The sequence below is a fragment of the Diceros bicornis genome, chromosome 10, assembly GCF_020826845.1.
Source record: "Diceros bicornis minor isolate mBicDic1 chromosome 10, mDicBic1.mat.cur, whole genome shotgun sequence".
NCBI classification, from domain to species: domain Eukaryota; kingdom Metazoa; phylum Chordata; class Mammalia; order Perissodactyla; family Rhinocerotidae; genus Diceros; species Diceros bicornis.
The window spans coordinates 41,728,427-41,753,055 of NC_080749.1; the positions used below are offsets into that span (position 1 = coordinate 41,728,427).

Here is a 24,629-nt window from a genome sequence, read left to right on the forward strand (position 1 = left end):
ATTGCCAGGCTGTTATTGTGGGTGAGTTAGTGATTTGGTGGTGATGGACTTTCTTGTTAAATGGAACCTTTATAGACCACTCTAAAAACTAGGGACTTGGCATTTAATTGCTAGGAGTGGTGCATGTGTGGACGCCCGGTCCTGCTAATGTGTGCCAATCACTAAATTACTGTTTAATTTTCTGAATTTCACTAGTTTGTGAGTGGGATAAAACTCAGCTACTGTTTCTCTAGAAACACCTGGGCAATTAGCCGAGCTCTTGGCAACTCTGAGTAATTGTTCCGTTGAGTCTGACTCTGATTCTCTGGGTCGGGGTCCCTAACCCTTGGAGGCATTGGATGGGCTTCAGGGGGTGTGTGAACTTGGATGGGTGGAGAAAAAAATTTACATCTTTATTTTCACTAACTTCTAACCAAAACATGGCCTTTCCTTTAATCATGAAAGTGGGCAACAAACCGTGTACTGTCAGTAGCACCTGTGGCTTTGGCACACAGAAATTACAGATTTTTGTATCCCGTGTTGGAGATAATTTAAACTATCATTTATGCCCATCACTGCTTAGGAAACTACAGTAGCTATTAGATCTGCTGCTGTGTCTTGTTATTTATGCATTAAGAAGCACACATTACTATTATCACAGATTGGCTTTTTAAATATTTTGATATCCGTTTCAATACCATTGATTTTCTTTGTCATCGTATTTTCTACGTCAGAATCATTCAAAAACATTCTGATTAGAGGGTCTAGATTGCTGAAGCAGTCCATGCCGCTTAAAAGATCACAAACTCCTGCCTGGGATGGCACTCTTGTATCTTTCTCATCTTGCTTTGAGACTGGATTTGTTAACATTAAAAACAAAAAGAAAGTCTGAACATATTTGGTTTTTATTTCCCAGCATGACTTGTCTTGGACGTTTATCGTCTGGAGCTCTGGTATTCCCCATTTGGGGGATGCTGGAATGAATTAGAAAATAAAGCCATCGCCCATTCCCATGTGATCTTTCTCACAGGCCCCGTGGCAGTCCCCTTTAAGACTGCTTACTGCAACCAAATATTATGGCCAGGAATGATTTCCCTTACGAGTTTCAGATAAGAGCACAGTGATGCATGTGTTATTATTTGCTTTAGCTATGAGAAGAGATGATGTTGTGTGGCGTGTATGAATTTGGTTAAGCTCTCCACTGCATTATCACTGCAAGCATACCCTAATTTATTTTAGAACTTGGTGTCCAAAGTTAAAACCTTATTACATTTATTAGACTGTGTAAAACTGCTCAGAGAAAGAAAGCTTGGGCACCAGGCCATTCTTTGCCCCATTCCATCTCCTTTTTAACAAGCTTCATGCAATTCATTCAGTAGAAATGGGGTGGTTTTTTGAGCTCCTCTTTTTTTTTTAATTTTAATTTTTTTTTTGAGCTCCTCTTGAATAACATAGTTCCTAATTTCTGGGAAAGTGTTAGGAATAGGGGAAGCATTGCCCATGTGACACAGAGGTCTCTGCCCCACATAGTCTTCCCCGTTGGCGGTATGGCCCAGCTCCCAGTGTTCTCCCCTGTGAGCTCATGAATTGAAGAGCTTGCTCATTTTAGCATGTATTTTGTTGCATGCCCCCTCCAGGTCACACACATTGACAGCACTGTAGTTTGAAATAACTCTAAGTTGGATGCCTAGCAGAACTTGAGGGAGTAGACAGAGTAGGTATCTCTCAATAGAGGAAGATTCTCTTTTTCAGGATAGATTTGGGGCATGGGATGCTGCTCTGGGAGTGGAGGGATGTGTGTTTGTATGGCCAAAGATGATTTTTTTCCCCCTACTTGGCAGTTTTGTTTGTGTTTGACCACCTTACCAGGCCCCCTAGGAGTTAGTCTTTTGTTTTTATACAAAAAAGGAGGCATAGGATAGGGATTGTATGGTCAGGCTCTGGAACCACACTGCCTGGATGGGCACCCTGGCTCTGCCCCCTCTGAACTATGTGACCCTGGGCAAGTCACTAGCTTCTCTATGGCCTTGTAAAATGGAGATACTAATAGTACCTTCTGTAGGGAGTGGTTGCGAGGATTAAATGACTATGTCATTTAATATGCTGAGTGCTTCAAGCAGAGCCTAGAATATAGTTAGGAGTAAATAAGTGTGGCTGGCTGCACATTAGGATCACCTGGAGGAGTTTAAAAAAAACTACATGGGATTGAGAACTCCCATCCTAATGAAATTAAGGCCCAGGGAGGTTATAACCTTGTTCAGAGCATCATAGCAAGTCACTGACAGAAGTGGAGGAGGGATTTTGATGTCTTATATTCTGCGGCTTTAAGTGAGAGATCCATCTGTCAGCTACATAAGCAAGAGATCTTTTGGTAATGAATAAGCTGCCTTTCACGGGTCATCTTTGAAGTTGTTTGACCTTTTTCACTTTGAGGCCAGATGCAGCATAATTTTAAAAATTTAATTTCTTTAGATTTATAATACCAGACTTCATTCAGCTGGCATTGATTGATTGAGTGCCTTTTAACGCTTTTTGAAAGATGGATTTTCTGACATATCTTTGAGTTCTCTTCTCCTTGTATACTAAAGGCTATCACCCATGCCATAGACTCCTCTGAAGGGTTCTTTTTTCATCTGTGGTGATGGTTTATCAGCTACCGTGATTACACTGGTCTGAAGAACAAGAAATAAAGTTTCCCCCTTAAAATTATAGCACCTTCAGATGGAAGAGACCTGAAATTGTTCAGCCTAGCAGGAAAGGGAGCAGTATTCCCATTAGACAGATGAGTTTGTGAAAGGCGAAATAACTTGCCCAAAGCCTACCTTTATTCAGGGAGTTGTAATTGCCACACATCAACGAGGTGCTCAGTGTAAGTTGGAGATCATAGCTCTGTTGTAGGATACAAGTGGAAAACTGAACAGGAAGGAGAAGGGAAAAGAGAAGAGAATGTAATCAGAGCATGGTTGTGATGGAGGTAACCACCAAAATGAGGGGTTGGGACTTGGGTCTCTAGTTGCTGTAAACCTTGCACAGAGGAGCATCCTTTGATCCTAGTCATGTTCTCCATCCAGCTGTGTGAGAGAGGATGGGACCACATTCAAAGACTGTGGTTCATATTCAAATCCTAGGTGCTTCTCCATGAGCTTTTGGCCTCATGGCCACTTGGGCCCAGAGTTGATGTTAGTTTTCTCCCAGCTCTCCTTGTCTGGACCCATAACAACTACAGTTCCACTCTCATGCAAAAGCTGCCTTGTCTCTGAGGCTTGTATTTTGTGCTTTCCTGGTCACCTCCCTGTGCCCTCTCCCCCCAGTTCACTGAGGACTTTGGAGGCCACTGCTCAGGCCTGAGCTTTCAAGTCAGCCCTGGGTTCAAGTCCCAGCTCCACCGTTGCTAACTGTGTAACCTTGGGCAAGTTGTTAATCTCTCTAAGCCTCTGCTTCCTTATTTATAAAAAGGAAATAATAAACTATCTCATAGATGATTTTTTTTGAGGATAAAATGAGATTATGTATGTATGTATAACTCTTCACCTTAACTGACATATAGTAAACACTTAGTAAATATTAGCTGTTAGGATGGTGGTTGATATCCCAAATCCTGCCTCCCTGACTGCAGTAGCATCTGAATGGCCCCTCCCCAGACCAAGAATCAAGTTCCTTGACGTCTTTGCTTCCAGCAACCCTCATTTGAGGACATTCCACTTTACAAAACCATGCAGTTAGCTATCATGTAGGCTGTATCATTGTCTGGAATTGTTCCACATCCAAAATTTTAAAATTCGTTTAAAAGGACCAGACTCTTTTTCAACTTCCTCATTCATTTAGTCCCACTGTGTTTGCTCTTTGATCTCTTTGAGACTCTTTGAGATCTCTTTGTTCTCTCTGGCTGTCATACCTCTAAAGGCTTCACTCTCTTCCTGTCCAGCCTTGATTCCCTGGCACACCACTCTGAGCACTCTTGTACGAGTACCCTTAACAGTCTTGTTGCACCTGTGCTCCGAACACCCAATCATTGATCAGTCCTCTCATCCTCTGGATGGTTCTTTCTGGGGGCTGAGCATCAGAGGAGGGAATTGCACAGTTTCATCATCTGGTGCCATGGCCTGCTCTGAAACCTGGGCTGGGCAATGAGAGCTGTTCAGCTGTCCTTTTAATCTTGTGCTTGCCACCTTCTCCTCTACAGGGGCTATTCTGAACCTTCACTGCTCCTCTCATACCCTGTTTTTGCTCTGTAGAGAAAATGGAGGCATGCACTTGTAGCTTCCTTCCTGCCCATGTTTGTTGACATTTTTCTCCTCCTCCTCCATCATATTATATTTGATTTCGTGTCCTTCTTTGAGTAGATACTTAGGAATGCATGTAGAATGAAAAACCTGCAATTGCTAACTCGATGCTCATTCCTTAATTGGAAAATCAGGTTGTAACCCTGTCTCTGCCACTTGCGGGCCCAGGAGAGTCAGGGCAAGTTCCTCCAATGCTCAGGGCCTTGCATTTTAAATGAGGATATTACATATTTAAGTTTATTAAAGAATGGCACTCTGTTTTGAGGTTCAGCCATTCCCTTTGAGAGTTATAGACAGATTAAAATTATGTTCCTCCACAATGTATCCATTGATATTAAAATGAGAAGACAAATACTGTGCTGGGGTGGGGAGCAGGGCAGGATCTCACCATCCAGAGGCTCACAGCCTAGTGGAGGAAGCAGGTGGGTAAGCAATTAAAATAAGGTAAATAAGGCTTCTAAGAGGAGAGGCGATTTTGAGGTGGGCTTTGAAGTGGACTTGTGAACTTCCTTTGCTTTCTCTAATAGATCTAAATAGCTATGAATATCCGGATGGTGGTGGTGGTGGTGGTGATAATCTCGCAGTTATTTTGTCTTCTAGTTAGGAGTGTCTTGCTGTTAGGGTTGCGGGGAGGTCGGTGCTTGGTTGGAGAGTGTTCAGGTGAAGACAGCTTCTAGGTGAGCAGGGGCTTTCTGCAAGACTGGTGCTCCACCATGCACAATAGCCATTGGCCTGGGAGGCAATGATTATGTAAGGAGGCTGCTCTTGGTTATTTCTCTTTCTGAGCCCTTCCTGGTTGGAGGGAGAATGTATTGATCTTAAGTTTTGGCCTTTCCGTCATTGTACTTACCCTTTTGTATGCATATTTGAAATACGAAAGTAAAACTTTCTTGCAGCCGTGCTTCTGAAGGCCTGATAACAAAATAGATCCAGCTGTGGAAGTGTGCTGTTTATCGTGTAGAAGCCAGATAATTTTGACTGTAAATTTGGAGATTAGTACTTGGTACCCAAGGAATTCTCAAATTATTAGTCCAAACCCCTGTGGGAGAGAATCACCATCGATTTTGACTTCCCTAACAACCTGCGACTCATTCATTTAAAGAGATTTATTTAGTGTTTGTTGTATATAAGGTACATTGCTAAATGTCATCAGGGATTTGTAGAGTTCAGCATTTTTCACTGTAAGTTTGATTGATAACCATCTGTCAGTACAAAGTGGGGTGTGGAATCAGAGAGAGAAGTCGCAGGTAACAAATCCCTTCACAATATACAAAAATGACTGTTGTGGCCAGAAGGAAGTAGCTTCTTCATATTTCTTCCAAAAGTGAAATTTCCTTTTTGCCAAGTAGTTATCAAAATGAGAACTTCTTTAAAAAAATTTACATGTAGTAATTTTCTAGCGACTTGAAATACTGGCTTAGGAGAGTCAGCTTTTGTTAAGAAATTTCTCCGGAAACAACTTGTATATTTTCCAACAGAATATTTTAAATATAGATTGAAAGTGATTTTAATCTAATAGGGAGTTTCCACTTAATTTTGGGCATCAGAACCTAAACATCTGAGTTCAAACTTCATGCCCAGAACTCTTTAAATTCACATTACTAGTGACTGTAAATTTACTATGCTTTTAGTAACTTACACTCAAATCTGAAGTCCTTTTGCCTAAGACAAACCTAACTATAAAGAACAGAACAGTAGAATTGGAGGGATAATTTGTAGAATGGGTTTGAATAAAGAAGACCAAATGGTTGGCCCTGTGTGTCTTAGGAAATAAATTATAGCCTAATGATGCCATATTTCCCAGCTGTGTAAGTTAAGCAAAAGCAAAGGGCAATTCTTATTATCACAGTTGCTTTCTGATTGCTTGGTTAATAGCCCACTCTCCTCTGCCCCAGCTTTTCTGGACAAAGCATCTGAATCCTAGGGAAGTTCAGTGACTGGTTTCCAGTCACAATGCTAGGACCAGGGCTAGGATGAGGTCTCTTGATTCCTAGGCTTTATCTACTACAGAGAAAAAAAAAAAAGGGAAAAAAAAGTGAGAGAGACCTCCTGGAATTTCAGGTATTCATCAAAGGTTGGTTTTTCCCAGCCTCTGGGATCCCTAAAAGAATGTTTAGATATGACTCTTGCTTTCAGGAAGCTTCTATAATGCAGATTTCCGTGAATTTCCAGCTAACAGCCAGTGCCCCCTCTAACAGACCTCTTTGTTTCCTTTGGTGGTCTCTATTCTGCTTTGTTTTCTCTTATTTGCTCTCTTCTATATTATTTATCTTGTAGGTTGCTTCAGACCCCCCACTGCCACCACCCATTTCCTTTCTTTTGATAAACACTATAGGTTGCTAATGCAAAGAAAAGTTCTAAAGGTAGTCATACAGAAGATGTGGCTATTATTTAGATGTCAGACCTTACTAGGTTGAAAAAAATTTTTTCGAGCCCCGAAAATTATTTTTAGTGTTTCTCTCTTTTCTAAAAAAAATTTTTTTAAAAAATAATTACGTGCACCTTAGTTTCCAGTGTTTTGCTTGTAAATATTGTTACTTGGGCTTTATTGATTTACTTTTACAAAACAAGGAGGCGCCTTCAGAGACAGCTTTGCTTTGAGGTCAGATGGATGATGGTTTGATGGGAGAAGCTCCTTCAAATGGAGTATGCACAAAGTGTGTGTTTAGATATTCAGGATAACTGGATATAAGATTTTATTATTATCTTGAAATTTTAAGGTTAATTCAGGTGTGGACATGAAGGGATATTATGAAATGCAGCATTTTCCTCCCTAGTATCTCATTGCCTGATGTCACATGGATTTAACTGAGTTTTTTTGCATTCCTTGCAAATGAGAATATATAGGAATAGTCTTTGTAACTTACAAACTGCTATAAATGTTGGTTAATTGCTTGATTTGGAGGAAATCTCTCATCTGTGTTCATTGCAGCCTAGTTAAATCTGTCAACAAATATTGAGAACAGAGTGGGTGTGAAGCCTGTGTTCTGGCTTCTGTTTGTATCTATTAAAGTATAAACATGGTCCCTGCCCTCAGCTCACAGATTCGACTTGAAATTATGTAAACAGGCAGTATAGCACTCCAGAAGAGGAAAATTTTAATGCTAGTATTAGTCTGATTGCAGACAAGGTGTTCATGGCTACAATACTGCCATTGTGATTGCGAGCTGAAATAGATTTTGGCTTGTTTTGAAATCATCTGTTTTATCTAGGGTAATTTTTGTTATATTTTATATACCATTGTAATCACTGCAGAATTCTAACACATAACCTGGGGACATTGTCTATCCCTGAAGATTTTATGTTTTAAAGGAGAAATCCAAGAAGTGAAAGTAAGCTTGATAGTTGATTTAGCTGCTGGGGCTTTTAGAAGGAAGAATCTGTGGCATTTGGGAAACTTAGATGTTGGATGATAGAAGAAAAATAAGAAAATTAGGTGACTTCAGGTTGTTGGTCTTCTAAGGGTAATGTCACATACTCATGTTTCAGTTTCTTATAAATGAACATTATAGGAAATTTTCTCCCATTAGTTAATTTCAGTTATAACTTAGAGGCTGGTCTTTCCTCTCTTCCTCAAAAGTAAGTAATTTAAAGAAATTCTGAAGTTCTCTACTTTTTCAAAGATTTATTTTTAAGTATTTAAATCCAACCATATATTTGTACTGCTTGCTGTCATAGAGGCTAAGGTTTTATGGGCAGAAATTGAGGGATTCTATTTGGCCAGTATTTATTTGAGTTATACCTGTGCCTCTTGGTCTCTAATATAATATTTAAAGTGAAAAAAGTATTTCTTATGTTTTATCCTATAGTGCTTGTCTATAAGTGCTTCCTTGCCACATGTATGGTCCTCTAGTAGCAACCTGATACCTTCTGGCAGTTTCTTTTCAGTGTATTGGGCTTATCATTTAATCAGTTGGGTCTGAATTACTGTGTCTGGGAGGCTAGTTTGCATCATTTCTGTGGCAGGTCAGTGTTCACCCTTTTTAGGGGAAAAATGACAGTAGTTGAAGTTGTTTCAGGAAGGGAAGTGTGATGATGCGGAGGGTGTCGCTCAGGGAGAGCCTGCTGGCTGCCCTCACAAGACTGCTTCATGGTGGCATTTACATTCAAGGATTTACCACTGTCTTCCATTTGGTACTCAGAGTGGGGTCAGAAACTCAATATTCTCCATGTCTTAAATGAACTATACTTGGCAAAGTGACTCCCTTTAACAAAGCTCATGAGAACTTTGGTTTAAAGCCAGAACAGCGGTTTATTAATTTATTCGGAGAATCATATCTGTCAACAAGCCAGACGGTTGTGTTGGGTTGACTGGAGCAGCACACTCTCCCCCCACTCTTGTTAGGCTAAGAAAGGAGCCAAATTATGAGGGCCTTCTTGGTGAAAATAGAATCAGAACAAGGGAAAGTAGTTATGATGCCAGTGTTTAATAGCACCAGGCTCTGATAGCCCGATGGGTCTATTTACAGAATTGGATATGGTGATGTGTGTTTATAAATATATAGATTCTATCAGGTGTGCCAAATAATCTTCTCAGGACTATACTCTGCCAGTTTGGCCCCTCTGGCCTATTATTATAGTTCTTTCTGACCATCTCCCTTCAGATGGGCACAGTCTTTCTTTAGATTTGTTGATGAATATCAAGTTCCAGTTATGTCTTTTAGGCTACGGATGATTAGGACTCCAGGGTGACTTTGCGTAGCTCCCCTCTGATCTGTGTTAAATTCAGAATTTAACTCACTGGGAGCAGTCTTATTTTTTTCCTTTCCAGTTTGTGTGTGTGGGTGGCTGGGGGGAGGTGGTTGTTACTTTTGCACTCAGGTGCAATCAGTTAAAGTTTCTCTAGATCACAGTTGGAATAGCTTTTAGAATACAAATTTAAACTCTTTGCCTTGACTTGCTATTTATGGAGGAAAGCAAGAACTGAAAAAAAATTACAGCAGATATCTGATAGCCTCTTTCACTTTACTCAAGACCACTGATGTGGAAGATGTGACTATCCTGAAAACAGCTGAGCTCCCCAAAGTAGGCATACAAAGTGTCTGGGATGAGATGCCCAAGGCAGTGTCTCCTAGTCCTTGCCCCGTGGGACGTGTATTCTGAGTAGCATGGTGGATCTGCTGTGGATTGGTGGTGAGCAGAGTTGTTAATCAGGAATAGCTTTACCACCAGGATGGGACCTGAGCTGGTCAGTGATCAAGGGAAATACAGGGCTCCAGAAGAGTTGACTCAGGGACCTGGAACGAGCTCTGTTGGCATGGCTCCACCAGTATTTTTCTTTGTTTTATTTTTAAAGTATGTAGTCTTTGCTACATGACAAACCCTGGAGTTTGATTGATTTATTTGGAGAAGAAAATGTCTGTGCTTACCAGGCATCTATTTATTATTTAATTTTGCCCTCCATTTTTCATGCTACAACATTTTACATTGTTTCTTTTAAGCATGACCATGAGGAGAAATTTGTGTTTCCACAGTTCCCCTAGGGAAGCAGACTGGCTCTCTTCCAGATTCAGTGCTTGCCCTTTAGGTGAAACCCAAGTCTTTTTCACCAGGGTTCATTCAAGTAGCAATTTTTAAAAGAATTAGGCTCTAAGCCATGCCCTTTTTGTGTGTAAAGACTTCTTTGTAAGATGGTTTAACCCTAATGAACTTCACTATAGCTTTCTCCAAATTCTGCTTAAGGTTTTATCTTCTGAGTGTCTCTCAGGTTTGTTTGTTGTTGAATTTTTTTTTGTTTGCTTGCTGTTGCCCAAAGCTTTCATTGCTCTGAGAGGAGAGGCTGGTGCAGTGGAAGAAGGAGGACCCTTGCTGGGAGTCTGTGGATTCGGATTCTGGCCCTGTTGTTAATTAGCTGTGTGACCCCTGGGTAAGTCAGCCTCCCAGGGTCTCTGTTTCTCCACCAAGAAAACAAAGGGCTTGGAAAAATAAACACGAGTCTGGACCAAATGATAAGAAAGGTCACCCTGTGTGCTTATGTTGTGCGATTCTGTGAATGGCAGCACGTTGGGACCGCTCAGTGGTCCCCACAAAACCTCTGCTTCACTCTGGGGGTGAGGTTGTGTGGGATGTGACACTGAGGCCATTTTAAGCATGCAAGCTAACTGGGCAGGTTTGGGAGACCTCTGCTACGTGGGAGTTTCTCCCTCCCTTCCCCTCTCTCTCGCCTTTCTTTTTCTACTTTCTTTCAGCAGCAACCTGCTTGCCTTCTACCTCCCTCTCCTTAGTACATTAACAAGGGTGTGATGGTAACACAACCCACTCAGATTTGTTACTGTTTGGAGTTGTCCAGCCATCTCATCTGAGTTAGTGCAAGGAAGAGAGAGCTAAAGGAGACTGACCAAATGATGAAATAATAGTCCTTTTGTCTGTTTCTTGCTGTAGGGATGGTTTCATGTTTCATCTGAGGCCTGGGCCATTGTGTTGTTTTTATGCTCAGTACAACCCCGCTTAAAAATACAGCTCATTATTTAAAGGATTCGGCTGTAATGCCACAGGTCTGTTCTACTTTCTTCTCCCCCTGCCCCCAAAAAAGTCATAACTATATGTAGTTAAAATCTATTGTAGTGTGTGTCCTGTTTGAGCAGATCCCCTGACATCAGGGTTAAAATGTGTTCCCATTGTATTTATTTTGCAATGCTTATGAGGTATGTTTCATTCTGATAACCTTCCAAAATGTTTTCCTTGTGGTTATATAATCAGTAGCACCTGTAAAACATGCGTTTAACCATGTAGTTTCCTTCTTAACCATTATCTTTTTGATTCTCTGTTTGAATGTTTTCTTTTGATGAACTGGGGTTGGGAGCCCGGCATTCCTATGCCAGACATCCTACGGTAACGTGCCCAGAGTTAGCCTCATAACCTTAATTAGATGTGGAATGCCAAGAATGCACTGTTGTGGTTTTTTTTTTTTTAAACTTTCATAACAAGACCGTGAACTTCTGATCATTCATTAAAAGTTATAAAACACTTGTTGTGTCTTTAGCATTTAGTTTCCCAGTTTAATTTAGTCATAGAAAATTAATGTAAAACTCAAGGTGCCTTTATGTTATCCTAAGTGATATGTTTGTTTCAACACAAATTACCTCTTGTGTCAATATGCAAGTTATATTCCAACTTACAACCTTTAATTCCTCTTCCCTCCCCTCCTTTTCTCTTTAGAAGCAAAGGAGCGTTGAAGATGTTAAAGGCTGTGCTGAAGAAGAGCCGAGAGGGAGGAAAGGGAAGCAAGAAGGAAACAGGTATGTGCACAAGAATGAGTTGAGTGGAACAAGCATGGTGGGCGTGAGGCAGCGAGACCCCACTCACTCCAGGCTGGGCAGATGTCATTGGGTCGGGAACCCGTCAGAGAAGTGATGTGGGTTAGAACACACATAATACTGGAGGCTATGAGAAACTAAATATATTTCTGAGCTTTCTTATGGGAAGTGACTTTGAAAGTTGAGTTTGGGTTGTGAACCAAATCCTTCCCTAGAAGACTTGTAAGGTTCATAATTTTAACAGGTCTTTCAGATCCAGAGGCAGAGTTATAGACATCGAGGGATAGCAGGTGTGTCCAGGAATTTGGTTTCTAGAAAGCCTTTTCCCTTTATCCACACGCGATTGCATTTTATATGTTTGACCAACTGCTGGCTGACTGGTCCTCATCTTTTGAGTATCAAATTTTCCTCCTAACGGGTAGCTCCACTTAATGCCAGACTGCTAGTTTTCCTTAGGACGAGAGCCACTTAATTTGCCTTGGATTTCATTTCTGTTGGTGCATATGTGGTCATTGTAACTCTATGTTGCATTCCATGTAAGAAACTCCTCTAAGTTTGTTTTGGTGACCACTCAGTGTTACACCCTAGCACAAGTTTCTTTTGCTAGAAAAACTACATATTGTCTACCTGTACTGCTCAATAAAAATCTGTTAGCATGGATTGATTTCCCGGAAATGTGCCATTTCACTCTGTCAACTCATGTTAATCCAGAGTCAGAGAATGACTTTTTCTAAGTTACTGTATATTGAATACCATTTCAGTTTTAATTTCTATTAACGTATAAACAAGTACACTTAATGACCAAAACATCACTGAATTATAGTTAGCTCTTTAATTCAAAAGATCTTATAATATCCTGTAATAATATTGTTAATATCTGCTGTTTCTGTACTTATATAAGAAAGCTTTTTGGTTATATGGAACCTAGACAATTTTTCTATTTATTATTAATTATCCCTTAAACCAAGTCTGCAAAATGGCAAACTTACCTTTGGAGACTTTATTGTAAAGTTGCTGTTAAGGTCCCATTAGAAGCTTCTCATTAATGCCTAGTTAAGCAGGTACAAAGAAAAGAAGAAACCAGTTTTTAATGATAGAAACAGGAGACTATAGTTAGCTCTTAACCTTAGAAAATCAACCTCTATCTTTGAATAATTAATTAGAATAGTTACTATGGAGAATTTTCAGTTCACATAATTTCTATCCCGGAGGGCATTCACCCTCTGTTGGGTCAAGGCCAAAGCTTCCTTCTCTTTAGTTCTCTGAAAGCCATTAAAAATATTTTTTTTCCTTCAGTTTTGGCTCATCTGACACTCATCCTAGGAACTTTGTTATTTACTTCTTTAGATGCCTTTGTAATTTCCAGCATAGTTAGATCCTAAGCTGTCTGTTGGGCTGGCGCTGCCAACCAGTAGGTTATTTTTCTCAGGGCTAGGGTCTTGAAGCCAAAACTCCCTACTTAGTCACGGAGTCTTTCACAACAGACCTACTGTCCTCTTTGACTAGTGCCAGGCTCATGTGAAATAACAGTATATTAATGATTTTCGGCACCCTGCTTTTTAGACGGGCCAGACGGTGAACATAGTTTGTGTGTGAGACTTTGTCAGTTTTAGAGCATGTGATTTTGGGTTTATTTCCCCCTTTGGTCTTTAAGAGCAACTACTGCTTTTTCTGAATTATTTCTTCATGATAATCCTACACTATGGCTTTTCACTAATGCAAACCAACTTGAAAAAGCAATGGGAACATTTCTTTCTCATAAAACATCTGTATGTTATGTGCCTTTTTTCTCTTAACTAGAACCTGGTTGTATTAGTTGGGGAACAAAACAGATGGACTTTTAAATCTTGATGAAGCTGTCACAAGATGATTAGGGAAAATACTTGGAATTTTACCATTTATGTGTTGAGCTCTGTGCCAACTCTCATTATATAAGTAAATCATAGCTAAGTTTTTCTGTAAATTAAAGCTGGCTAATCTACCGAGACTGCTCTGAAACTTGGGTAATAATATCTCCTGCAATGTGGAAAAATTTTGCTCTACTGTTTCCAATTAAAACCTATCTTTGTTGCAAAGACAAAGGAAAATTCATTTATGTACTTGAACTCACAGTCATAGAAATTTAGGAAATATGTCTAAAATACTGAGCTCAACTTTTCAGATCCTTTGTAGATTGTTTTTACAGACAATCTTCAACTACACTTTTATGTTGAACCTATTTTGAGAATTTGGAAAATATAATCACTGAGTTAAAGTTAGTATTCTTCAAAAGAAAACAATTTTTCAGAAGTGTTGAAAAGTTATTATACCCTCAGCTCCTAGCCTGAAAAGAAAATGTCACATGTGTCTACTTTAAACTACTGGTAAAATTTTAGCAGGTATTGAAATTCAAGTTATATGTATATAAGGGCATTTGAAATATGTACAGTGAGTATTAAACTATTGAAAGCCATTGAGTGAACTCTAAAAATAGCAAAATTCTTTTTTTAAATGATTATGCTTTTTACCTAGGAAATGTTTATAGCTGAGCAAAAAGTGTTTTCTGGAGGCTATAGAATCATGTCAGAGAATGCAATATTAAAAACTTTAAAATGGTTGTTGGGAAATTACATTTACCTTGTCCCCATCAGTGCAAATGAGCACTGTATTTCTCTTGACCTTGAGTTAGGCCTAAGGGAGCAGAAATCAATATTAAACCATAACGTGGGGAGGGCTAGACGAGGGCATCTATTTTTCGTTCCCTGCTCTTATGTTAGGACCTTGATCTAAAACAGGCAAATGAGATGTTTTCTTTATGTTAAAGCTCTCCAGAGAGGTCTACAACCTTCTACCACATGTCTAAGTGACCTTTACTATCAGAAAACTTTCATGTTACTATTATTAAAGGTATTTTATTTATTTATTTTTTTTGTGAGGAAGATCAGCCCTGAGCTAACATCCACGGTAATCCTCCCCTTTTTGCTGAGAAAGACCAGCTGTGAGCTAACATCTATTGCCAATCCTCCTCCTTTTTTCCCCCAAAGCCCCAGTGGATAGTTGTATGTCATAGTTGCACATCCTTCTAGTTGCTGTATGTGGGACGCGGCCTCAGCATGGCCGGAGAAGTGGTGCATCGGTGTGCGCCCGGGATCCGAACCCCGGGCCGCCAGCAGCAGAGCGCGCGCACTTAACCGCTAAGCCACGGGGCCGGCCCTAAATGTATTTGATTTAAAAATAATTACTGCACTCTAACATTGAGAGTATTCTGATATCAAATCTAGACCTAATAAGAGTTTAGAGTGGATATAAGAGCAACATAGGACATTAATATCTTTTCTCTACAGCAGCACTGTTTAGAAAATGAATAGGAAAAAAAGTCCCATTTTATAATGTAAAGAAAAACTTGAAATAATGTAAGAAGTAATGTACAGAAAATAATAAAACTTTACTGAAGGACTTAAAGGAAGACCTGAATAAATGCAAAGAAATACCATATTCCTGAATGGGCAGATTCGTTATTTTAAACTGACTTGCTCTTACAAAATTATCTGTACATCTTATTTAATCCCTAATGAAATCCCAACTATTTTCTTTTTAAAGACTTTTTTTAGATTCATAGCAAAATTCAGAGGAAGGTACAGCGATTTCCCATATACTCCCTGTCTCCACTCATTCATATCATCCCCTGTTGTCAGCATCCCCCACCAGAGTGGTACATTTGTTACAATTGATGATGTACATTGACACATCATAATCACCCCAAGTCCGTAGTTTACATTAGGGTTCACTCTTCATATGGTCCATTCTATGGGTTTGGACAAATGTATAGTGACATGTATCCATTATTATAGTATCATACAGAGTATTTTCACTGCCCAAAAAATCCTGTCATTTTTTAAAAACACAACATAACCAGTTGATTTAAAAGTTCATCTGGAAGAAAAAATGCTTAAGAATAGCCAAGGAAAAATTGAAAGTGCATCTAAATGGCTGAGCCTGGTTTCCATCCCTGAGTTCTAGCTGCAAGAGAGGCTGGACAAGTGCGTATTTGGATGTCTTAGCTTCTATCGGGCAAGGTGGACTTTACCTCCCACCAAGATGCACGTTGTAGAAGGTTCTTCAGTCATAGACATTGGGTAGGTCCCCTCCACATCAAAAACTAACCAAGCACAGATATCTAGTATAGCTCATTATAATAGCTACTGTTTCCATGTAGTGAGTAAATGGCTCTGCTAGTTTTCTGGACATTTTTTTCCTATGGTCTCCAAGGAATGAAATATAACTTTATTTAACATCTATGATGTAATCAAAGCCCACAGTTGAGAGTGGTTTTGGTTTTTTCTTGTAACTGTGGAGCTAGTGGCATCTGGAAGCATTAGATGGGCAAGGCCTATTGCCCTCCTTGGCGAGGGCTGGTCCTTCTACCTTTCTGTGCCTCCCCTTGTCCTGCCCTCTATCAATCTTGAAACCATAGTGTTTTGCCCTATCCAGCTCTCCTAGTTGCTCCATATTGGTGTGGAAGTAGCTCCAAGCTGAGGCAGAAGAACAAAGTTTGGTGAATTTTTAATTGTGGTACTGCCTCCATTAAAATATAGACTGATTTAGGAACAGTTGCTTAATATGCCAAAATAATTGTTTATTGGTCTTTTCCTTTCAGTTTTAATTATTTATATTCTTTTTTCAGCAGGGGGGCTTAGTTTGAAGCAATTTTAAAAAAGCAATATTTAAAAAGAAAAACATTTGACCTTCACCTTTTCATTGTTAAAACCCAGCTGGTTGGCTAAATGCGCTAGTAATGGTGTTAATTAAGGCATTGGCTAGTCTCTAAGCTTGAGTATGTACTGAGTTAATCTGTGAGCTTTGCATCTAATCCTTCACTTTGAATTTGTCGTAAAAGGAAGCTGTTGGCCTCTAAAGTTTAAAAGCCATTGATGTGATTGTTAAATGTGGTATTTTAAGCCATTCCAGGCTGCAGTCTGGTTTTCCATGGTACCTTCTAAAAATGCCTCAATACAAACGATGCTTTGTTTTATCCGGAAAATATGAAGCTGCTTTTGATTATTCTGTGCTGCATTGCCCATTTTCTGCGGTTGTGGACTATTATTTAGGAATTCAGTGCAGTGACTGTCTTGCTGAGTTATGGATATTTGGTATCTTGTTGTTAACTGACTCCAAAAATGTTTCCCAAGCAACAAAACAAGCAGAAATAATTTGATCTAAAGGTATTGTATTTCTCTTTACCAGGGCATTTAAACAAATTCTGCAAAATATTAGGTTATGATTTAAACATAGAATGGAACCAGGCAGGTTTTTAGTAGGAGCAGAAATCCTGTCCCTGTGGTTTAGTTGGTTCCTTCATCAGTTTTTCTTTGTTGTCCCTCATACATGTCACAAAGTCTAGAAGAGGCACAGACTTTGGAATTAGAAGATACAGATTCAGATCCTGGCTCGATCACCTCTTGGTTTACTTGAACTTGGGTCAATTTCTTAACCTTGCTAAGCTACCTTACAGGGATGTTGTCAGGGTTAAATAAGAAAACTTTTTTGCAAAAGTGTCTAGCTTGACATCTGTCTTCTGTTAGATATTCAGTACATCTTTTCTTTCTTGTGAAAACCTTAAAGAACCAATAAAAAACCCTTCTAAAACTTCTTGTTTCTTCTTTGTTGAAGAGGGAAGTAGGACTGATCTCAGGCAAAAGAGTGATGTTCTAGAAGCTTCTTTTCATGACTTCCTATCTTTACTGATTTTGCCATTGATTTTTGCATACTAAGGGCTTTTCTGCCATCTTTACCCTTTTCCCTCATAACAAAATAGGGAAAGCGCCGAGTCATTGTCTATTGTATGGTGGTTTCTACTTTGAAAATAATTTATTTTGCCTTTTAGTCTATATCAGGTACTTGGATTTTATCCTTTTTGTTTGTTAATTTAAACTGAAAGGCTTTTTCCCTTGCTAAAGAGATTTCAGGAGTCAGCAAGCAGCTTTAAGGATAGACTTCTAAGTACAGTTTATAGAGTGTCTGAGATGTTTCATCTCAACACATCCTTAATTAATGAAGGACTTTATATGTGGAAGGCCCTGTCCCCCATTCTTTGTAGCTTTCCCATATGTTTTAGGGGAAATATAAAGGATGAAAGAGTTAGAGAAGGAAGGGAACAAATACTTAGTGTTTATCATATGTCAGGCACCTGCACGTAGTGGACCAAGCTGGTCCATCCTGAACTGCCTTGGTCCTGTGAGAGGCATAATTAGAGAAAGCTCTGGACCATGAAGAAGGTGAAATCAAGACTCAACCTGGATCTTCCACATATTATGGCCAGTAAGACCTCCAGCAAGTCACAGCCTGTCTGAATCATCATAAAGGATGTGGCAAAATTCTCAAACAACAGTTCTTTACTTGGGTCCGTTTTTGTATGTGTATGTGTAAATGCAATAAAAGACTTAATAGGGAAATACAGACTAACAATTCAGAGTCTATTTTTTGGTCAAATCTAATTTCATAAGTAACTTTTTTCATTAAAACTGCTTTTCTGTTTAAAAAAATGGTCTTATTTTGTATAGACCTTGTTTTCAAAGAGCTTTGTCATGTGTAGCTTCTTAATCCCCATTAAAAAACTCCATATTTGAATTTTCATGTGACCTACTTGCGTTTCCTAGAAGGAGAGTTCCAAGGTTTTCTTTCTTTTCTACAGAAATATAAAAAATTCAATTTCATATAATCTACTGGCAGATATAGTTCCTGAGCGGGGAGGTAGGCTACCAAAGATTTTGACCTAGTTTGCGTTTTTTTCCCCATGAAGGATGATCTAAACTTATTATTCCTCTTAAAGGGATGAGTGCTTTGACTCTGCAGTTGCCCTGCAGCTGACGGGTGGCCATCAGGGGTCACCAGTTGGTGGTGCCAGCGCTGGTGTAGAGCATTAAATTGAGAAACGCTTATTCACATCTGAAACCATAGAGTTAGCAAGTAGGATCTGTGTCTCTCCGCTCTCTCTCCCATATCCTACCCACTTTGGGGGCAGATGAGTTATAACATGTCAGCCGTTCAAGGTGCCGATAAAGACTCGGAGATTTTTTTCCCTGTGTCCTGGTGACCACAGCACTATGTTAGGGGTAAAGATAAAACAGGACCTCAGCAGCCGCTTTTTAATTCTTCACTCTCTTAAGGTTTATGTGTATTGGAGAGTTGCCCATTTTAAAGAGAGTTTGGGAGCATCCACCTGCTGGGTTTGGTACATCGTAACGTTCTTTGTGTCCTGAGACTGTCCCAGAGCACAAAGTACCCAGGAATGATGATGTCTCGGATACAGGACATGCACATAGGTGGCTGTAATGGTTTGGGCACTTGTCTGGAGTTTTTATAGATCATGGAACTGGCTGGTAGCAGAGGCCAAGAGCCTGAATGCAAACTGCAGGTTAAGAATGGAAGAGAGCCACCTGCACGCTGCACATGTCCAGATGATTGTACTTTTTTTTCAGTTCTCAAAATTGAGCAATTTCTATGTTAATGCCTTGTATCTTTGTGAGGGCTCATTTGCCACTCCCCCAAGCAAATTTTCTAGATGAGTTTAGAGTCATGTAGAAAACTTCTTTTTAAGTACCAGATGTTAAAAATATTTTGATTTTTTTTTTTTTTTTACCCTGAGGAAGACCCTGCGCTAACATCTGTTGCCAGTCTTCCTCCTTTTTTGCTTGAGGAACATTAGCCCTGAGCTAACATCCGTGCCAGTCTGCATCTATTTCATATCTTTCCTTGTTGTCTTAGTTCAGGCTGCCATAACAAAATACCATAGACTGAGTGGCTTAAACAACGAAAATTTATTTTCTCACAGTTCTGCAGGCTGGAAGTCGAAGATCAAGGTGCCAGCATGGTCAGGTTCTGGTAAGAGCTCTCTTTTTGACTTGCAGACAGCTGCCTTCTCCCTGTGTCCTCACATGGCAAGAGAGAGACAGCAAGCTCTCTGGTATCTCTTCCTATAAGGACACTAATCCCATTGTGAGGCCCCACCCTCATGACCTCATAACCTAGTTATCTCTCAAAGGCCCCATCTTCAAATACCATCATTTTAAGAGTTAGGGCTTAACATATGAATTGAGTTGGGGATGGGGACACAGTTCAATCCACAGCACTTGTCTTTGTTGTTCTGATTATAAATGTAATACTGTATTTTGTTGATTATAAAACACACCATTGTTTTATGTGCTACTAAGGAAGAAAGAACAGTAAATTAAACTGACATAATATTTTATTACTTAAAATGTTTGTTATACTTAAGATTTCCTTTCTTTGGAGAGTTCTTTTTACATATCTCAATCTTTTTCATAAAATAGAAGGAAAATATAAACCAGTTGGTTAAGGTATTTCAAATTTATATTCAGAGCCTGATTCTCCTAAATGGTTTTTTTCGCCTACTTGTCAGTATGCAGTTTTTTCCATGCTGCATTGTCTTCTCCACCATTAAGAAGCTTTGATGATGCAGCATTTTTTGAGTCCTTTTTTGTTTTTTTTTTAAACGTTTTATTTATTTATTTTTTTCCCCCAAAGCCCCAGTAGATAGTTGTATGTCATAGCTGCACATCCTTCTAGTTGCTGTATGTGGGATGCGGCCCCAGCATGGCCGGAGAAGCGGTGCGTCGGTGCGCGCCCGGGATCCGAACCGGGCCGCCAGCAGCGGAGCTCGCGCACTTAACCGCTCAGCCACGGGGCCGGCCGTCAGAAGGAAGTTTTAATGGAAGGCTGTCAGATAATCCAGGGCTCTTATTGCTTCCATAATGGACCTTAAGTGGTTTGTTGACTGAAACCTGGAAGGGGTTACAATTATCTAGTCATTCCACCAGATGTAATAACCTAGATTTGCACAGTCAGTGACCACCACCTTACGACCACCACCTTACAACCTACTGCCTGGCTGATAGCAATTTTAAGATGCCATCGACTATTACATACACTTTGGTTTTGGAAAAGTTAAAGTGAAAATAAATATGGGTCTTTGAATCAATGCTTGATATAATATGTAGTCTTTGTAGAAAATTTGGAAAATACTGATAAAGAATATCCTAGGGTTTTTTATTTATTCTTATCTTTTGCTTTATCATTTTTAATATCATTAGTCTTTGAAAAGTACCTAATATTTTATTGTACCAATATACCATGATTTTGTTTGGGTGCATTTGTTTTCATGTTTTTCTCATTCATTAAAAAAAAAGAAAACCCTCTGGAAAATATGTATCTTTGTACAAATCTCTGATTTTTAGTAGAATGTTTCTAGGTAAGGAATTAATAGTGAAAGGAAATGAACTTTTCAGAAGCTTGTGGTACCTCTTGCCAAATTGTTTTCCAGAATGATTGTATTGGTTGCCACCTGTGTAAGCAGTGTGTGAGCGTGCCTGTTTATATGACTCTTACTGGTATTTGGTATTTGTGGGTTTTAATAATCTTAATAGTCTTTGCCAATTTTATAGGTTAAAACATGTATTTGTCTTTAATTAGCATTTCTTTGAGATTGGTAGATCTCTTTAAATATTTAGTGCCCATTGATGTTTCCTCTTGAGTGATTGTCTTTTTACGTCTTTGTACATTTTTTCTGTTGGGCATGTGAGAGGCTCTTCAGTCTGGTTCTTCTCTTTTCCTGGTGTGGGCCCTGATGTGTAGCAGTGGGCTTTCCTTATAAAGTCGCTCACAGGGGAATTTTCATTGAAGTCGATAATAATGACACGGCCTGTGTTCAATGGGTGGATGTGTCTCCTGCATTGTTAAAATTTCATTTTCCTGCTGAGGCTAAAGATCTGCTGGTCTGATTGGTTTATCTTTAAGAAATTTATCTTACAGAGAAACCAAAATAAAAACACAAAACAACTCAAATGAGTCATCAGGTTTTCCACAGTACTTGATAGCATTTTGTGGCTGTGTACAGTCAAAAAGTCCACGTGCTTGGGAGCTCCCTGGAAGCGTGGGAAGCCTGACTCCTGGTGAGTTCCTAATGGCAGACAGCGATAGTTCCGGATAGTTAAGCATCTCCTTAATAAATTGCTGTATTCTTAAGTTTAAAAATTTTTATCCATGGCTCATATTCTTAGATTATTTTGTGTAGTGATTCTTTTTCAAACTAAGGTAAAGTGATGAAAGAAAAGATTTTAGATCTAGAAGGATCTTGGAAGTTGGGTTCAGTGTCTCCATTTTTTGAGGAATATTTAGGAAAGAGGCATTGAGCAACTGCCCAACATCATATAGCTGGTCGAAGCAAAAATAGGATCAAAGTATAGCTTTTGACTCCAGACTAGTTCGGTTTCTACTATGTCTCTGGCTAGCTCTCCAATTTTTATCTCTAGCACTGAGTAAATAGAAAGGAAAACATACCCCTGAGATAGAAGACAGTAGATTTCCTTTATATTTATAATTTCTCTCTCCAGGGACATTTATTTTGAATTTTTTTTTTTTCTCTCCCCTTCCTAGGAGGTTTATTTCTGAGATTCTTACCTGGTCTTAGTTTAGACTCAGTCAATCTGAGTAATATCTCTATTTCTATATCCTAAAGTCCATTTCTGCTTGGTGTCCTTGAGATTCTTATAAGTCCGTCCTATTTTTTTTTTTTTTTGTGAAGCCATTCAAACACCACAAATGTAACAGTTAAATACAATATACAATTATTTATTTATTTATTTATTCTTTTTTTATGAGGAAGATTAGCCCTCAGAGCTAACATCCATTGCCAATCCTCCTCTTTTTGCTGAGGAAGACTGGCCCTGAGCTAACATCCGTGCCCATCTTCCTCTATTTTATATGGGATGCCGCCACAGCATGGCTTGGTGAGCGGTGCCTCGGTCCGGGTCCGAGCCCGGCATCCGGGCCTGCGGACCCTGGGCTGCCGAAGCGGAGCGTGCGAACTTAACTACTACACCACCTGGACAGCTTCTAATATACAATTATTTAAAAAAGCTATACTATGGTATTAAAAGTAAAGACACCATCCCCATTTCTTCTCTGCTTCCTTTTGTACTCCCCAAAGGCAGTTAATGTTAATGGTTTCTTATTTGATCTTTCTAGATATTTTCTGTGCGTACATGTGCATATGCATGCATATACGCACGGGAATAGATACTTAAGAATACCCACGTGGACTTTACAGTGTGTTTTATTTTGTAAATTACCGTGTTGATTAAATGCATTTTTAGACATTTTTTCATATTAGCACGTACTAATATATAGCTTTAAAAAAGTTGCTCAGTATGACTTTGGACAAACATCCTATAATTTATTTCATTCTTCCCCTGTTGATGGTTGTATCTTTTTTGTTGTCATCATTACAATCAAGACTCGAGTGAATCGTCTTGTATATAACTGCCTATACTTTCATAAGAATAGTTGTAAGAAAAATTGTTGGTTAAAAGAATTGATGGCAAAAAGAACAATGTTCTTTTATAATTTTTCTAGATTTTGTCAAATTGGCCTTCAAAATGGTGGCATTAAATTTACAATTCCACCGTCAATATGTGAGAATCCTTGTTTATTCACGTTTACCAACATAGGTTATAATCAAACTACTTTGTCTTTGCCAGTAGGATAGGCAAAAATTGTATCTTGTTTTAATTATGCAATTCTTTAAAATGAATTCAAACTTTTTTTTATGTTTACTGGCCATTTGAAACCATGCTCCCTAAGTTTGTGTTCTGGCTCCACAGTTTACCAGCTATGTGAACTTGAGCAAATTACTTAACCTTTCTGTGCCTCATGGGTCACTTATGAGGATTAAATGAGTTAATATTTATAAAGTGCTTAACTCCATGCTTGGCAGATAGTATATGTTCTATAAGTATTTGTCAAAAATAAAGATTTAAATTTCTTTCTCTGTCCTGCCTATTTACCTATTTTTCTGTTGGGTTCAGTAGCTATTTTAATATTTTGGTAAGTGGTTCACCATTGATCGTTTACTAACTAGAGTTCTAAGCAAGTCAAGCAAGTCGTGTTGCATTTTGAATTATAAAACCTAAAAAGATTCATCTAAGTCATCCTTCATTTTTGATAGGATTAAGTGAAGGATTTTGTTTTAATTCTGTGAGTTCAATGTTGCAAACTGAGAGAGAGATTACAAACCGTTATTTCTGGGAGGTCAGCTCTCTTTGTGTGCTTTGTGTGAGAGTTTTGATGCCGCTAATCTGATTAAACCTCTTGGAGCTACGTCCTTCCCTCTAAGATTCTGAAGATTAGAGGTTCTGGAGTTTTTCCTCCTGCATCCATTAAATTGTTACCGTGGTTATTGGACTCCCCAAACAGTGCCTCACATCCCTCCTGATTTATGGAAGCAGCATCTTAAAGATGAATAAGCACTCTGCTGGTTTGGCTTCAGGAAACTTTGTTAAGAGTTCCAATTTGAATGTACCTACTAGTTCTCTTTGAACAAGTTCATTTTTCTGAACCTCAGTTTTCTTGCCTATAAAATGAAGATAATAATCTCTGTGTCATATAGTAATTGTGAGCATCTAATGAAATGAAGTTTTGTTTTTTCTTAAACTTGCAGTCATAATAATGGTGACGATGTGAAGAATTTGTTTTGTTTCGCTTTTACCACGTGGTATCCTTGGTTTTGGGAAATGCCCATTAAACAAGAAAATAAAATATACAAATACTTAAATTTATATCAGAAGTTTTTGATACACAGATGTTGTGAGGGAAGGGTGAGATATCTCTTTTTCTTCCTCAAGATATTAAAGAAACCAAGAAGTGAACCACAGTTCACCAGGAAGTGAATCCCCTGGGAGAAAATATGGCAGTACTAATAAGTTGCTCCTTGAGTGTTTACTGTGTATCAGTTTGCTAAATGCTTATAAACAGTTACCTCACATAATCAATGGCTTATTAGTAGAAGTTCAAGAACTAGCTTAAGACTGCACAGTTACTAGGTGGCGGAGCCAGGATTTGAACCCAGTTTGTCTCTCTGTCTCCAAAGCCTGTGTTCAGGGCAGTATAGCAGCAGGGTTGCTTAGGTTCAATTCCCAGGTCAAGTTGCTTAACCTCACTGTTTCCATTTTTACATCTGTAAAATGGGAATGATACACAGTATCAACCTCCTAGGTGTTGGTTGTCCTAAGGATTCAGTGAGTTAGAGTGCTTAGAACAGTGCCTGGACCACAGTAAG

At 39.0% G+C, this 24,629-nt stretch overlaps 1 protein-coding gene across 11 annotated transcripts in view; it reads left to right on the forward strand.

Moving 5' to 3' along the window:
* The window catches only part of TANC1 (tetratricopeptide repeat, ankyrin repeat and coiled-coil containing 1), a 230,894-nt gene that overhangs the window by 62,225 nt on the left and 144,040 nt on the right, over window positions 1-24,629 (forward strand). For 10 of the 11 annotated variants that reach the window (XM_058549031.1, XM_058549027.1, XM_058549035.1 and 7 more), the window contains one exon: window positions 11,421-11,500. In XM_058549031.1, the coding sequence (XP_058405014.1) occupies window positions 11,440-11,500 (61 nt within the window). In that variant the 5' untranslated portion in view covers window positions 11,421-11,439. Of the gene's footprint in view, window positions 1-10,017; window positions 10,129-11,420; window positions 11,501-24,629 lie in introns of all 11 variants that reach the window. The other variant, XM_058549030.1, reaches the window with a different exon arrangement.